Source organism: Polistes dominula, unplaced genomic scaffold (genome assembly GCF_049000335.1).
Source record: "Polistes dominula isolate Pdom_NZ unplaced genomic scaffold, Pdom_raw_medaka contig_82, whole genome shotgun sequence".
In the NCBI taxonomy this organism is placed as follows: domain Eukaryota; kingdom Metazoa; phylum Arthropoda; class Insecta; order Hymenoptera; family Vespidae; genus Polistes; species Polistes dominula.
Window position 1 is genome coordinate 3,218,701 of NW_028301046.1, and position 14,564 is coordinate 3,233,264.

Genomic DNA, 14,564 nt, shown 5'->3' on the forward strand with positions numbered 1-14,564 from the left:
AAAACCTTCCAGAATGGCGCTAGTGTAGACAAAAAGTATGGTATAAATGTAGCAATTGTAAACGAATTAAAGTATGCCGAGTTAAAAAATTTAATATTATTGGCGACTAAAGTAGTTAATTATTGAAAATTTCAACTACTTGCGTAGTACAAAATAATGTAGTAAATATAACCTTAAAGAATTATTATGAGAAAACGTGTAACTAGAGTGATTTTATTTCGTGAACTGTGAATAGTACGTTTATTGATTTTTTATCATTTAATTTTATAAAAAAGTATGTGAATAACAAAACAGTTATGAGTAAAATTTGTGTTCCTTGTTTATTTCTCAATCCTACTCTAATAATATTTGGCGCTTGCTTTAAAATTTACCCTGAAGCTACTGTGGCGCCACCATAATTGAATGCATTTCGACAGACACTTTTCATATACAGAGATGATACTCCTTACCTCACTCTCCATACTACCATGCATCCTTAGTATCAGTGATAAGTTTGTTAGGTTATACTCACATCTAGTTTGTGTTGGTTAAAGTATTAGTGTTAGTAGGCTCACTCGACTTTTAAATTTCTTATCTGTGTATTAAATATCGAATGAAGATTATTTTATAATTATCGTTTATTATAAGTATTTAAATGCGTAATAATTTTTAAACAAATGAGCTATTATTTAAATGTCAATTTAATATATTATACAGACCTAGAATATTGTTTAAATTATTTGAAAGTATTAATTATTAAAGTTTACCCATATGAAAAGAAACTTTAGATACTTTTATGACAGACTGATAAAAAGACTTGATATCATGAAATAATTTTTTTTTGAACTAATATTTATATGTAATTGTCATTGTGACTACTCGATGCGCCACAATCGAGCTGCATATATTTTAGTTTCACTTCATTTAGTCTAATCTATTCCATGGTACAAGGTCTGATATTGAAAATGGCAAATGGCAAGTGAGTTTGAGGCCAGTTTAAGTAAACATTTGTGCATTAGTTGTTTTCGATCGGTTAAATGTGTCATCATAACAATGTAATGTGGACTGTGTGCGATGGCGAACAGAGACATAACAGGCCATCAGCAACAGTTCATTGAAGAAATTAATTACAATGAAATTGAAAGAGAGCAGGTAGTTCGTCTAGTCGATTTCTATTCCTTTCGTTTATGATTTTTTATAGATTTTCTGTCCATGGTTCTTTCGGAAGATTTGTAACATTATAGAATATTAATCAATGATAATTTTCTTTTTTTTTATAATAACAAATTTCTACGAAGCAGAGTATATTTATTGTCAAAAGTAACCTCAAATCTTAATTTTTTCAATCGTGCACTTTTTTTATTAGATATATTGCTATCAAAAAATATAAATAATTTTAATTTATTCTTTATACATACTTAACTATGGAAATGTGATTTATTGTTGAATTAAAATGGTAGTTTGATTTGTTAACTATTTATAATGACAGGTAGTTGGTAAGGGGTCCTTTGGAGTTGTATGGAAAGGAAAGTGGAGAGGACAATATGTTGCTGTAAAGCATATCAATTCAGAGGGTGAAAGGAAAGCTTTCACGGTAGAAGTAAGACAATTATCGAGAGTATTCCATCCGAATATTGTCAAATTGTATGGTGCATGTACCAAAAATCCAGTATGTTTAGTAATGGAATATGCAGAAGGTGGATCATTGTACAATGGTATTTTATATTATAATTTTTTGTTATCTTATCTTCTATTTATACATTAAAAAATAATAACTCTTTGTACATTTGTTATAGTTCTTCATTGTAATCCACAACCACGCTATACTGCTAGTCATGCAATGAGCTGGGCTCTTCAATGTGCACGCGGTGTAGCATATCTTCACAATATGAAACCCAAACCGTTGATTCATAGGTAAATTAAATGAAGTTTTTTTTAGTTAAATTAATTTAGATAAACCTAATATGTATTTAATATTAATAGGGATTTAAAGCCACCGAATTTATTGCTAGTCATGGGTGGACAAACACTTAAAATTTGTGATTTTGGTACAGCTTGCGATTTGAATACGTATATGACTAACAATAAAGGGTCAGCTGCATGGATGGCACCAGAAGTATTCGAAGGTTCAAGATATACTGAAAAATGTGATGTATTTAGTTGGGGTGTCATTTTGTGGGAAGTTCTCTCACGTAAAAAACCTTTTGATGAGATTGGTGCATCTGCGTACAGAATAATGTGGGCTGTGCATATAGGACAAAGACCACCGTTGATAGAAGGTTGTCCAAGACCCATCGAAGAATTAATGACAAGGTGAGATCATTATTACAGTAATATTTAATTTTTGAAAATATATATATATATATATATATATATATATATATATATATATATATATATATATATATATATATATATATCTTATTTTCTTATTGTCATAACGTTTGAATGTTAATATCAGATGTTGGCAGAAATGTCCAGAAGATAGACCTTCAATGGACGAAGTAGTGAGAATTATGACTATTCTATTTGAATTTTTTAATAATAATTTAGAACCTGTTGAATATTCCTTGGGTATGTTATATTATTTAATAATTGTATTTATTTTAGTAAAAACTATTTTGTAATATTACAAATTATATTTCTAACATTATTACATGTGTATACAATTAAACAGGTAGCGAAGCAGACGATATCGATGGTAACGAAGATACAAAAGATGATATTTTGGATATGGTAACGACTTTAGATACTCGGATAAATGGATCAGTGATTAATGGAACAATATGTCCAAACGTTACACCACCTATCAAACAAACTAATAATTTAACAGATAGTGAATTTAATTCATATTCAGTGATTTCTCAACAGTCCTCCAATAATGCATTAACGCATTCCTCATCACAAATAAAAAGATCGTTACCACAATGTAATCCTATAATACCACAAAGTACATCATCATCCGTTGAAAATGCAAATCGTAATGCAAAAGATGTTCTGTATGGGACACCAGCAATGAAACGAGGCGATAGACAATTTATTTTACCACAAAGTGAATCCAGTATGACACCATTACACGTTAATTGTGATACGGTTGGTATATTATCTTAAGAAAATGAAAAACAAAATTGTTCTTTACAATGAATCTGTTAACAGTTATTTTGATTACATTTTAGGATGCATGGGAACTTAGTAATTTTTCAGATTCGTCATGGGAAATTCATAATATGGCTGGTTTAGATAAAATGGTGCAAAAGACAAAGAAAACAGTTCGTGGTAAGTAAAATTCAATCAATTGATTTAATTTACCTGCAAGTTCTAACAAATTCCACATTTCTTCCTTTATTTCCTTCCAAATAGATATAATAATAAATCTCAATAATTATCTACATTCGTACGTGATACGAGGATTTACGATCTATACGAATATCGTTTTAAGATGCTTTTTGTGTTTATTATTGTTAGACGTTGATCGTAAACTTCCTTTTGATTTATTTCCGGTATCATTAAATGTTCCATCGATTTGCAACGTTTACAAATGCAATCATTGAGTGGATAAATAAAAGAGAAATTAAAAAAAGAAATGTTTATCAAAATGAAATTGATTAGAAATCTTCCTAAGGATTATTTCAATTAAAAACATTAGAGTTGAAGAGAATCTCTGATCATTGATATTGTCGATGTTACGAGGTAAAACGTGACACATAAAATAAAATGAAAAAAAAAGAGAGAAGAGGGAAGCATGTCGTTGAAAAATACACCGTATCACATAGTGATCGTATACTTGGAATTTTGAAAATTAATAGAATATATATGGGTGTACCCTGGCAAAGGGCCCACAAAGACTTAAAAGAGAAAGAGAGTGATGCGGTGTACACTAAATTTAAACTAACGGCTAATCGCGGTAGGTTGCGCAGACTCGCACTTGACTGGCACGTTATGACGATGACGACTACGACGACGACGACGACGACGACGACAACAACGACGAGGAGAAGAGAACGATGCGATGACAAGATGAAAAGAGAAAGAAAAAGAAAGAAAGAAAGAGAGAGAGAGAGAGAGAGAGAGAGAGAGAGAACTTCTGAGATTCTCGAGGATGAATCAAGGCGTTGAACACGTTTTGTTCTTGGCTCTCATCCGTATATATATGTAGAGATGTGTGGTGTTCCCCTCCTCAGGGAGTAGTATGGTAGGGAAGTATTTAGAAGCAGGTGTGGTTGAGTCAGCATCCCCGATATAGATCTTCGTTTGTTTAGTAGAGAGCCGACTCCCTGCGGAGGAGCACCTTAACGTCTACGAATTATCCAGCGCGAAACGCACGAGAGCTACAACTTTGTTGTTATCAAGAATATTATCCTACTATCAAATTCCTCTTCATCTATTACGATATTAAAATATTTTGTATATTTTTATTTGTATTTTTATTTAAAACAAATTTTGTAATTATCAATTTTTTTTTCTTTTCTTTTTCTTTTTTTTTCGTTCGACGAGAGTTAGGAGGAACAATTTGTTAATTGTAACATTTCCACTCGATTCTTCATTTTCTTTCATATTTTTCTCATTTATATTTGTGCAATGTAATAATAATTACATGCTCGAGAATTCCGATGTAATATCATCATGATCTTCTTTGTGACGCATTTTTCAATAATCTATTTCTTGGAAAGATCTTGATTTGATAACTCTATTCGGAGAAAAAGAAAGATTTATTCATTCGAATGTTAAGGAATAAAGAAACTTGTTGACAAGTCCGAACGATACATTTTAACGGATGAACAATATGTGCGACGATTATCCAAATATTGTAGGGACCGATACTTTGAAGCGTTGCTGGGTATTACTACGTTAGTATCCTGCGTTATCGTTAAATACAATTCTCTTGAGATTTCTCTTTAAAATATCATTTTTATATTTTTACAATCACAGAATTTACAGAAGAGGAACAACAAGAAGATCAAATGCAATACTATTTTGATTACAATCAATATAGTTCCTTTTTTTAAACCACAATATATAGAAATAAGTGAATCATATTACATGTTAATATTACATTTAGTTATTTAAATATTTTTTTGAAATATGGCAGGTACCAGCACCACTAGCGAGGACTTGGATAATGTGTACCGTCTCTTAGATGCGGATTTAAGACCCCTTACACCGGACCATACGTGCGAACGTTCTCGTGAAATCTTTGAAGAACACAAACAATTAGCGCAGGAGTATCTAAAAGTACAAACGGAAATAGCCCTATTAGGGCAGCATAAGAATGAGATGTTAAAAAATATAAGCATAGATAATCTACGACAACAACAAGAATTACGAAAATTAGAGGATGAAAAGGTAATGGTATTTAAAAATAAAATTATTAATTAAAAAAAGAAAAACGAAAAATCTTATAAGAATTTTTGTAACAAATTTGCAGGAATCTTTGGTGAAATTGTATCGAAACTTAAAACGACAATTAGAAATAATGAAAAGCAAGAGAACGAGTAATAATCCTGTTAACAATTGTATACCAACGATAAGTCCTGCCGTATCGGGTAACAATGGTTGGGTTGTGGTACCACGACAAGATCCTTGAAAACTTTTTAGTCCCAAGAATGTCCCTAATGTGTTTCCTATTAAACATGATAGTTCTATAAAACGAAAATTTACAAATTTAAGATGATTCGGATTGGAATTTAAAAATGACATTAATTTATTGCATTTGAAATTCAACATTGGTTACTTTGTCCTTTATAAATTTTTGTTTATCTTGGCTAGATGCCTAACGTGTCGGGCTATGACTGTTCCTTAATAGTGATTAAATGTATTGATGGTGTTGTACAATGAGATGATTTACGATCTGAATAAGATATTTGAAATTGAAATAAGATGAGAATCGTAGGAAAGAAAATATCGGTTATAAAATATATTTATATACATATATATATAGATCTTTGGTACTAATTGTAAGAAGTGTATCTCTATATTGATAATACAATAGAATATTTTCATTAAAAAAAATATGTAAAAGATAAGATTGAATATGGCTAAGAAGTACTTAAATATGTCGCGAATAATATTAAATACGTAAAGAAATAATGTGCACGTTATATTTCGTCGCTCAATATCATTTTTATCTTTAATTACGACATTACAACAGTATATTGGCATTATAACATATTTATAGAGAGAGAGAGCTTCCTTATACGTTTTCAAAGAATTTTTTCAGTTGTAGGTTTCCTTTTTCTTTTTTTTCTTTCTTTTGTACAGTTAAAAAAAAAAAAAAGAATCATGTGTAATAATATTAATAACGTTTATTGTTAAGTAGTTATGTTTTGAAGTAATCCTGTGAAATATATGTATATTATGATAAAGTCATTTTTTTCTGCTTGGTTTAATATTGGTCAAAAAAAAGTTCAAGCTTGTAGAAATAGTACAAATTCTCCTAAAAAAAGGAATATGAATTCCTTTTTTCGATCTAGTCTTATCAACAAATTTGTATGATATCGTTTTACTGTGAACAAATTTAAAAATTACAAAATATTATTTAGCTGTCAATAATCAAATTGAAATTTCTCAGGATATGGTAGAAACAAAATATATAATATATATACATATATATAGTGAGAGAAAGAGAGAGAGAGAGAGAGAGAGAGAGAGAAAGGAAGAGAAAAAGAGAGAGAGAAAGAAAGATATTGTTATTACAGAATAAAAAAAGTAAAGAACATTCTGATGAAATTTGACAGAATTTAGAGAAGTTCAAAGACTATGTGTTATAAAATATTTTTAGCAAGGACATTTTCATTTTATCATATGAAGATGGATGCTCGTTGGATACATGCATTTTATAGTGCGAATTAATACTATATAAAAAAGATATATATTTTCTATGAAAAAAAAACAACTATTCACGCTTGTTTGTAAAAGAAACATTTTTTTTCTGCATTTTTTTTTTTGTGTTTTGTATGCCTCTGTTCCTATATACCTGCTTTTTTATTATAGCATAAATATTATTAACCATTTTATATTTTGAGATGATATAAATTATATTTGTGTGTTTACACTTAAATTTTGAAATAAGTTTTGTAACAAGTTTACAAAAAATGAAATATTAATAAATTGTGTATTTAATTAGATTAATTTGGACAAAATTTGTATAAGTTATCATATTTTTCAATTTTCTTTTTTAAATAATTTTAACAAATATATATATACTGCATTTATATCTAATGACAAATTTTTATTATGAATATTAGTAATTAATCGTGAAACTATAAAATTTCAAATATACAAAAAAATACGCTATGAATTTTTCAATTTTCTTAAATTAGATACTTAATTATTTACTTTCTTTACTTAATTTTGAACTTTTTAACAAATTATTAGTCTTAATTAAAATAAAATACATATACATAAAATTTTTTACACTATCGGTAAGAAATAATTTGTTATAAATTAATCGTAAAGTTAAATTGAAATTAAATCTTTAATAAGAAAATATTATTTTTAAAAAGATCGACATCGATTTGTAAGTTTATATTGTCGATTTTTTCCATTTATAATTTATAATTAATAACGTTTAATATATACAATTGTATACAAACGAAACACTAGCGCCACTCCACAGTTAGAGGTACGCGATTTGGATTTAATTTACTAATTTATAATTTTAAAAAATTAAGTTTAAAAATTACTAAATTTTAAAATGATAATGTTTAAATAAATGTACAATATAAATATAATGTAGTTATCAATTACAAGAAAATAGCATGATTCATAATGAAATTTCTTATATTTCTTATATAATATGTGTATATAATTATAATTTTAAACCTATTATTTTATATTTACATTAAATGTACAATTATAATAGATACAGAAACGCTTATCTATTATCTATATGTCATTCAGCTTGATTTTTATCTTACATTTCATAAAATTATATATATTTTGTTGTTTTTGCGCACTGATGATATAAATATCACAATATTACTACCATTTTTAATCATGTAATAATAATCCTTAACATTTAGAGAAGACATCTTTAACATTCGTACTATTTATATATATTTATATATATATATATATATATATTTCACATATAATATAGTATAACTATAGAGTTAAAATTTAGAAAAGTAATAAATATTTAATAAAATCCTAAAAAACTTTACAATAGTTATTTTTATTTTTGTTTTTTTTTTTATCCAGCAACATATAGCATTGAAATTGTGCGCATTTACTTCTTAGGTTAGGAGAAATATTTAATATTATATTTCTTACCAACGAAATTTATAATCATATAACAAAATATGTCTATATATAATAATAATAATTATTATTACTTTTCTTTTTTTTTTTTTATTAAAATAACAATTCAATTGTATTTCAAGTTACTTTCTAACAAAGGAATGTGTGACAATAGAAACATATTGACTAGACATGACAAATATGATATAAAGCTAATGAATACCTCTAATTGAATATTATAAAATTAATATGCATTTTAATATATTCATTATATTTTCCACACTTTGCGTTCAATTTATTATTATAATTCCTAATTGGTCCAAAAAATTATTTATACGTTTACATTTTCATACAGATATTAGTTATTAAAATTGCCAGAGAAATATTTCATTTAAATAATTAATTTGAAATTAATGTAAGTACGTAATGCATAGATTGTTTCTTTTTTTTTTCAAGAATTATAACAAAAATTTATACGATATTGAAAATATAAAACAATAATATATATATGTATAGCAAAACAAGACATATTACGCGATAATAGTATAATACTTTATAAAATACTTCTTAGTCATGTATCTTTCAACATTCATAAAGTTTAACAATTTAAAGAATTGCACATTAAATGATACTTTGAGTATTGAATATTTACATAATTTGAATTAATTTTATTTTTTTTTGTTATGTATGATATATTGTTATAATTTTTTGAATTAATGCAAATGTTATTTAATTAAAACTTTTTTCTTTTTTTTTTTTATGAGATATAACAAATTTGCAGATAATATCTATTTTTATTTGAATAAAATTTGCAAATTTTTATGAAACAGTTGAAATATTCAATATTTGTATATATATTTCTCTATCTCTCTCTCTCTCTTTTTCTCATTGATGTTTCTCAGTTAAATTATTGGTAAAATCAAACATAATTGATATATATATACATATAACTAAATATATATGTATATATATATCATAAAAAAATTGTAAATTTATGCCAATACTTTCTTGCACAGAGGTAGTTTACAGATATACAATATTTAAAACAAAAACATCAATGTAAGCTTCATTTCAAATAAATAATTATTATTGTCTGGCAGTATTATAATATTTTGAACTGAAGAGACAAATATTAATGTTATAATTACTTTGACCAGTTATATATAATACCTTCATTTTATTATTGGTGTTAAAGCCGTTTTCTTTACTATTATTTTTTTTTTTTACGATAAACATAAATTTTTAAAAGATATTTTATGTGCAACAATTATTTTACATATTTGATTATATCATATTGAATATATCATATATCTTTATATACGTAGGTTTGAACTTAAATAGTGGCAACTATTTATTCACAACCGATACAAAAGAGTTACATGTTTGCTCCTGTTACTGTCCTTCAAAGTAGTCACCAGCGTTGTGTAGAATCCGTTGCCAGCGATTTGGAAGGCGTAGTATATCGTTAACAGAGCTTGTTCTGTCGCACCATCAACAGAACAGGCTCTGCTAATGGTATAATACGCCTTCCACATCGCTGGCAACGGATTCTACACAACGCTGGTGACTACTTTGAAGGACAGTAACAGGAGCAAACATGTAACCCTTTGGTTTGGTTGTGAATAAATAGTTGCCACTATTTAAGTTCCAGCCTACGTATATATATACATAAAAAAAAGTTTTGCATCACCTCGGTTACAAGGTCTCCTGAACATAAACGTTGACTGTGTATATTGTATCAAAGACACAGTCCCTTTGACTGTTTATAGATGTCACTAAACCTGCACAAAGTGTAAACAAACATGCATGAGCAGTGCTTATTAGACGGAGGGGGTATAACAGCTGATCAATTCCAGTCATTCCACCAGGAAGGAGGTACACTGGTTGTGTTGTCTGTAGTTCTCATGCCTAGAAGGTCAATACCACAGTTTGATCGCGTCTGCATTGTTACTTTATGTCAAGAAGGGCTCTCATCAAGGGAAGTTTCTAGGAGTCTCAATGTGAATCAAAGCGATGTTGTTCGGACATGGAGGAGGTACAAAGATACAGGAACTGTCAATGACATGCCTCGCTCAGGCCGCCCAAGCGTTACTAGTGCAGTGGATGACCGCTACTTACGGATTTCAGCTCAGAGGAACCCTGACAGCAACGCCACTATATTGAATAATACTTTTTGTGCAGCCATAGGACGTCGTATTATGAATCAAACTGTGCGCAATAGATTGCATGATGCGCAAGGGCGAGGTCCATCTTTGCAGCATCGACACCATGCAGCGCGGTACAGATGGGCCCAAAAACATGCTGAATGGACCCATCAGAATTGGCATCACGTACTCTTCACCGATAAGTGTCGCATAAGCCTTTAACCAGACAATCATCGGGGACGTGCTTGAAGGCAACTTGGTCAGGTTGAACGTCTTAGGAACACTGTCCAGCGAGTGCAGCAAAGTGGTGATTCTCTGATGTTTTGGGGTGGCATTATGTGAGGCCGATGTACGCCACTGGTGATCATGGAAGGCACCGAAACGACTTCACGATACACAAATAACATTCTCCGACTTATAATGCAATCATATCGGCAGAATATTGGAGAGGCATTCGTCTTCATGGACAACAATTCTCGCCCTCATCATGCACATCTTGTGAATGACTTTCTTCAAGGTAACGACATCGCTCGACTAGAGTGGCCAGAATGTTCTCCAGACATGAACCCTATCGAACATGCCTGGGATAGATTGAAAAGGGCTATTTATGGACGACTTGACCCACCAACCACTCTGACAGATCTACACCGAATCGCCGTTGAAGAGTGGGATAATCTGGACCAACAGTGCCTTGATGAACTTGTAGATAGTATGCCACGACGAATACATGCATGCATCAATGCAAGAAGACGTGCTATTGGATATTAAAGGTACTGGTGTGGACTGCTATCTGGACCACAACTTCTGAAAGTCTAGCTGTATGATGGTACAACATGCAATGTGTGGTTTTCATGAGCAGTAAAAACAGCTGAAATGTTATTTGTGTTGATCTCTATTCCATTTGTATGTAAAGGTTCTGAAACTCTTGGAACCGAGGTGATGCAAAACTTTTTTTTGATGTGTGTATATAAAGGATTTTTGAACTTAATATATATTTTTTATAAAATGGCTTTTGGCATAAAAAAAATATAGATTACCTTTGTATAGATTTACAGAAAACATTTGCATATTACGCGACTGTTTTTATTGTCGAATCAAGCTTCGTGTTCACCATTATTTATTCCTATGAGTGATTCTGTCTGTTCTGCTTCTAGATCTGGTAATCTATAAAATTAATTACATTCTATATCTTTTTATCTTATAAGAATACCGCATTTTGTTATTTGTTATTTTACTTATATAGATTATATAGTTACGGTACCTTGTAGATCTATTTTTTCGACAAATCCAGAGATACAGTCTCTTTATTAAATCCATAACAGGATCCCAATTATCATAATGGGATAGTATAGATACAGTCAAAAATGCAAATAACATTGGAATGGTTCCTAAGTAAAAAATGCAAGGATACTGAACCTTTTTTAATAGAACATCAGCTATCATTGACATTGGCATTGTTAAACTAATAGCCAATGTTGCTATTAGAGACGATGTCAGAAAACATCCCCTGATAATATTAAAACGAATGAATATTATAGCCAGAAAAGTTGATAAATTATTGAATAATAAAATAATTGCTTTTATTTGTTTTTAATTTTACCATAGCCAAAGAACTTCGCTTAAGACAGTGCCAATTAATCCATTAATTATTAAAAATGTCCACTGATGAGTATCAGGCCATTCAAATTCTTCCCAATGGCCATAATGAAGAATAAAAAATAATGGCCATAAAAGTGTTAAATTGAAAAGTCCCACAAATCCAAAAAACATTGGTATATTCATCTTATCTTCGTGGTCGACTTTTCTTTTCAAAAATACAATATATGCTGCATAAAAAAATGCACTGACTAGAGCCAATATTATACCTGTTGGTATTCTACTAATTTCTATAGTTAAATCTGAAAGACCAACTAATACCTGAAATGTACAAAAATATATAATTTAATCACGATAAATTCTTGTTTTAAATCATAAATTTACTTTTCATTTAAAAAGATGTAAGGAAATAAAAAAACTTACTAATCCAAATATGCTAACAGTTACTGCAACTAGTTTTGATAATGTAAATTTATCTCCTCCATTACTTGGAAAAAAGGCAGCAAGGAATAGAGTGAATAAACTCGATGTAGAAGATAGTACTGTGACAACACTAGCTTCTGTTTCAGACAATGCTATTTGAAAAGCGTAATTTGCTAAGAACCACTAAAATACAAAAAAGTGAATGTATGTAATAAATTATTAATTATAAGTTAGATTATATTTTTAATATAATTACTAAGAGATATTACTTACAAATAAACAAAACATAAGTGCTATTTTTGCTACTTTTTGAACAGAAAACTTATTAGCTTGTCGTCGAGCGTGTTCCCCGGCTCTGATGCTTGCTTGATAACTTAATCTGGCTAATAAAGCTTCTGTAGCGTCAGTTTCTGACATATGCCTGACTTCAGCTAATTTGCTAAATCTTACAGATCGAATAGAAGAATCATCACTTTCTGTGCCAGATGAACGCTCACAATGATCAGGTGTTTTTATTGGTACAAATGTTGGATCACTCTAAAATAATATCAATTTTGATATAATTAATGTTTCATATTGAAAGCAACTATAAATTAATGAAGATATCAAATGATTTTTACCAAACTTGTATTAGCTTCTGTGTAGAAGTTATCATCTTCGACATTTGGGTCTATGAACTAAATGTTTGAATCAACAAATTATCATTTAGGTAAGCGCTGCACTATCAATAAAATTTTTTACAAAAATATTTGTTGTTTGTATGCATACCATATAAGTGGCTGGCCTATTACATTGATCCCGCCATGGGGGCCAAAAGCATAAACCAAGTAAATAAAGAGTAAACATAGATGTTTTTATATATGTACTAAAAAATGGCTTTTCAAAAGCTGCTTCTCTATAAATATACTGAAATATAAATTAGTGACTGTATAAAATACAATTATCGCTAAGTTTCTAAATAAATCTGTATAAAATACTTAAAATGGCAAATAAGTTATCATACAGTCGTTAAACAACAATCTTACTTTTGTCAATTCGGAGCTTGAAACCCAAATGATATCAACCAATAATAAAACCAAAAGTCCTAAAACCAGTCTCTGTGATTTATTCATCATTGCTGCAAGCCTATGAGGATCCTCCGTCATCCCCTGTTGTCTGCGTTGTCTTAATTCCACAGAACAACTCATTTTGTAAAATATTTTATACTATTTTTACATTTATGGGCTCATATTTGTCTCAGTCACTGAAATTAAATGATTAAAATATTTAAAAAGAAAATTTGTGAAAAGATATTATTTATATACATATATATATATATTACCATTGAAAATATATGAAATAAAAAATTGTATACATCATGTACACTTTGTATATTCGTATAAGAGATATATCCATTTAATGTAACACTATGCTATTAATCAATTTAATATATGTAACATATGTGGTCTATAATACAGTCTAATAAAACAATGTAAAAATGTATATATGAGAGTAAATAAGGAAGTATTTCAAGGCTTAATGTGAACAACTGTACATTTATGTAATATAAAAAACGTGACATACGTTTAACATCAATAACGTTTGATTATTTGTTATATAAAAATAATGAAATTGACATAATTTTAGATAGTAGTATTCAAGTAGGTAACAGGTGGAATAACTGTGAGTGTATATATACATTACGAAGTTATATCGTTTGAAAATAACCTATAAAAATAAAAAAATACTTTTTGGTAGAATATTTAATTTGATAATAAAATGAATGACTTATTGATAAGAAACTTACCGCAAGCAGATAACATCTGTTCTTCAAAACACTTCACGATCAATCTATCGTATTAGAATAAATTCTATTTTTACATCTTGAAATGAGTAGTCGAGAAGCATATTTTTTTTTAAATTATTATTATTATTATACTAAATAACGTATTTATTTGATTTATCTTATTACAATAACAAATTTATATTTGGAAATATTTTTAGCGATTTCCTTGTACTTTCACTGTTATTTCAACATTTATATCTTGTTATCACGTAATGAAAAACGTTTCTGGCCATATTAATTTTCAGATGACGTTCCGTAGTTATGTTTATCGCCACTTTGGCGCTGCTTGTAGAATATGAATTAAAATATTTACTACATAACACAATAAGTTGTAAATATTATATATATATATATATTTA

At 28.9% G+C, this 14,564-nt stretch overlaps 3 protein-coding genes across 4 annotated transcripts; 2 read left to right on the forward strand and 1 right to left on the reverse strand.

Annotated features, from left to right (window-relative positions):
* The first annotated feature begins 816 nt into the window (after positions 1 to 816).
* LOC107074601 (mitogen-activated protein kinase kinase kinase 7) lies at positions 817 to 6,871 on the forward strand. The gene is made up of 9 exons (XM_015336169.2): positions 817 to 1,131; positions 1,469 to 1,694; positions 1,776 to 1,893; positions 1,963 to 2,292; positions 2,441 to 2,553; positions 2,657 to 3,072; positions 3,156 to 3,255; positions 5,069 to 5,322; positions 5,405 to 6,871. The coding sequence occupies exons 1-9, from the start codon at positions 1,054 to 1,056 to the stop codon at positions 5,561 to 5,563; spliced, it is 1,794 nt and encodes a 597-aa protein (XP_015191655.1). The 5' UTR covers positions 817 to 1,053; the 3' UTR covers positions 5,564 to 6,871.
* A 1,261-nt stretch (positions 6,872 to 8,132) lies between these two features.
* LOC107074604 (solute carrier family 35 member F5) lies at positions 8,133 to 14,466 on the reverse strand. 2 transcript variants are annotated; one of them, XM_089175382.1, is made up of 10 exons: positions 14,167 to 14,466; positions 13,702 to 14,087; positions 13,406 to 13,623; positions 13,149 to 13,286; positions 13,001 to 13,057; positions 12,654 to 12,917; positions 12,381 to 12,563; positions 11,962 to 12,278; positions 11,623 to 11,868; positions 8,133 to 11,525 (listed from the first exon to the last, which is right to left on the reverse strand). In XM_089175382.1, exons 3-10 carry the CDS (start codon positions 13,565 to 13,567, stop codon positions 11,456 to 11,458), a joined length of 1,437 nt encoding a protein of 478 aa, XP_089031508.1. In that variant the 5' UTR covers positions 13,568 to 13,623; positions 13,702 to 14,087; positions 14,167 to 14,466; the 3' UTR covers positions 8,133 to 11,455. The 2 variants fall into 2 exon arrangements, with proteins under 2 accessions (XP_089031508.1, XP_015191660.1); XM_015336174.2 differs by lacking the exon at positions 13,702 to 14,087 and having other exon boundaries at positions 14,167 to 14,465.
* LOC149031636 (uncharacterized) lies at positions 10,020 to 10,583 on the forward strand. The gene has a single exon (XM_089175245.1). The coding sequence runs from the start codon at positions 10,020 to 10,022 to the stop codon at positions 10,581 to 10,583; it is 564 nt and encodes a 187-aa protein (XP_089031371.1).
* Positions 14,467 to 14,564: the final 98 nt, after the last annotated feature.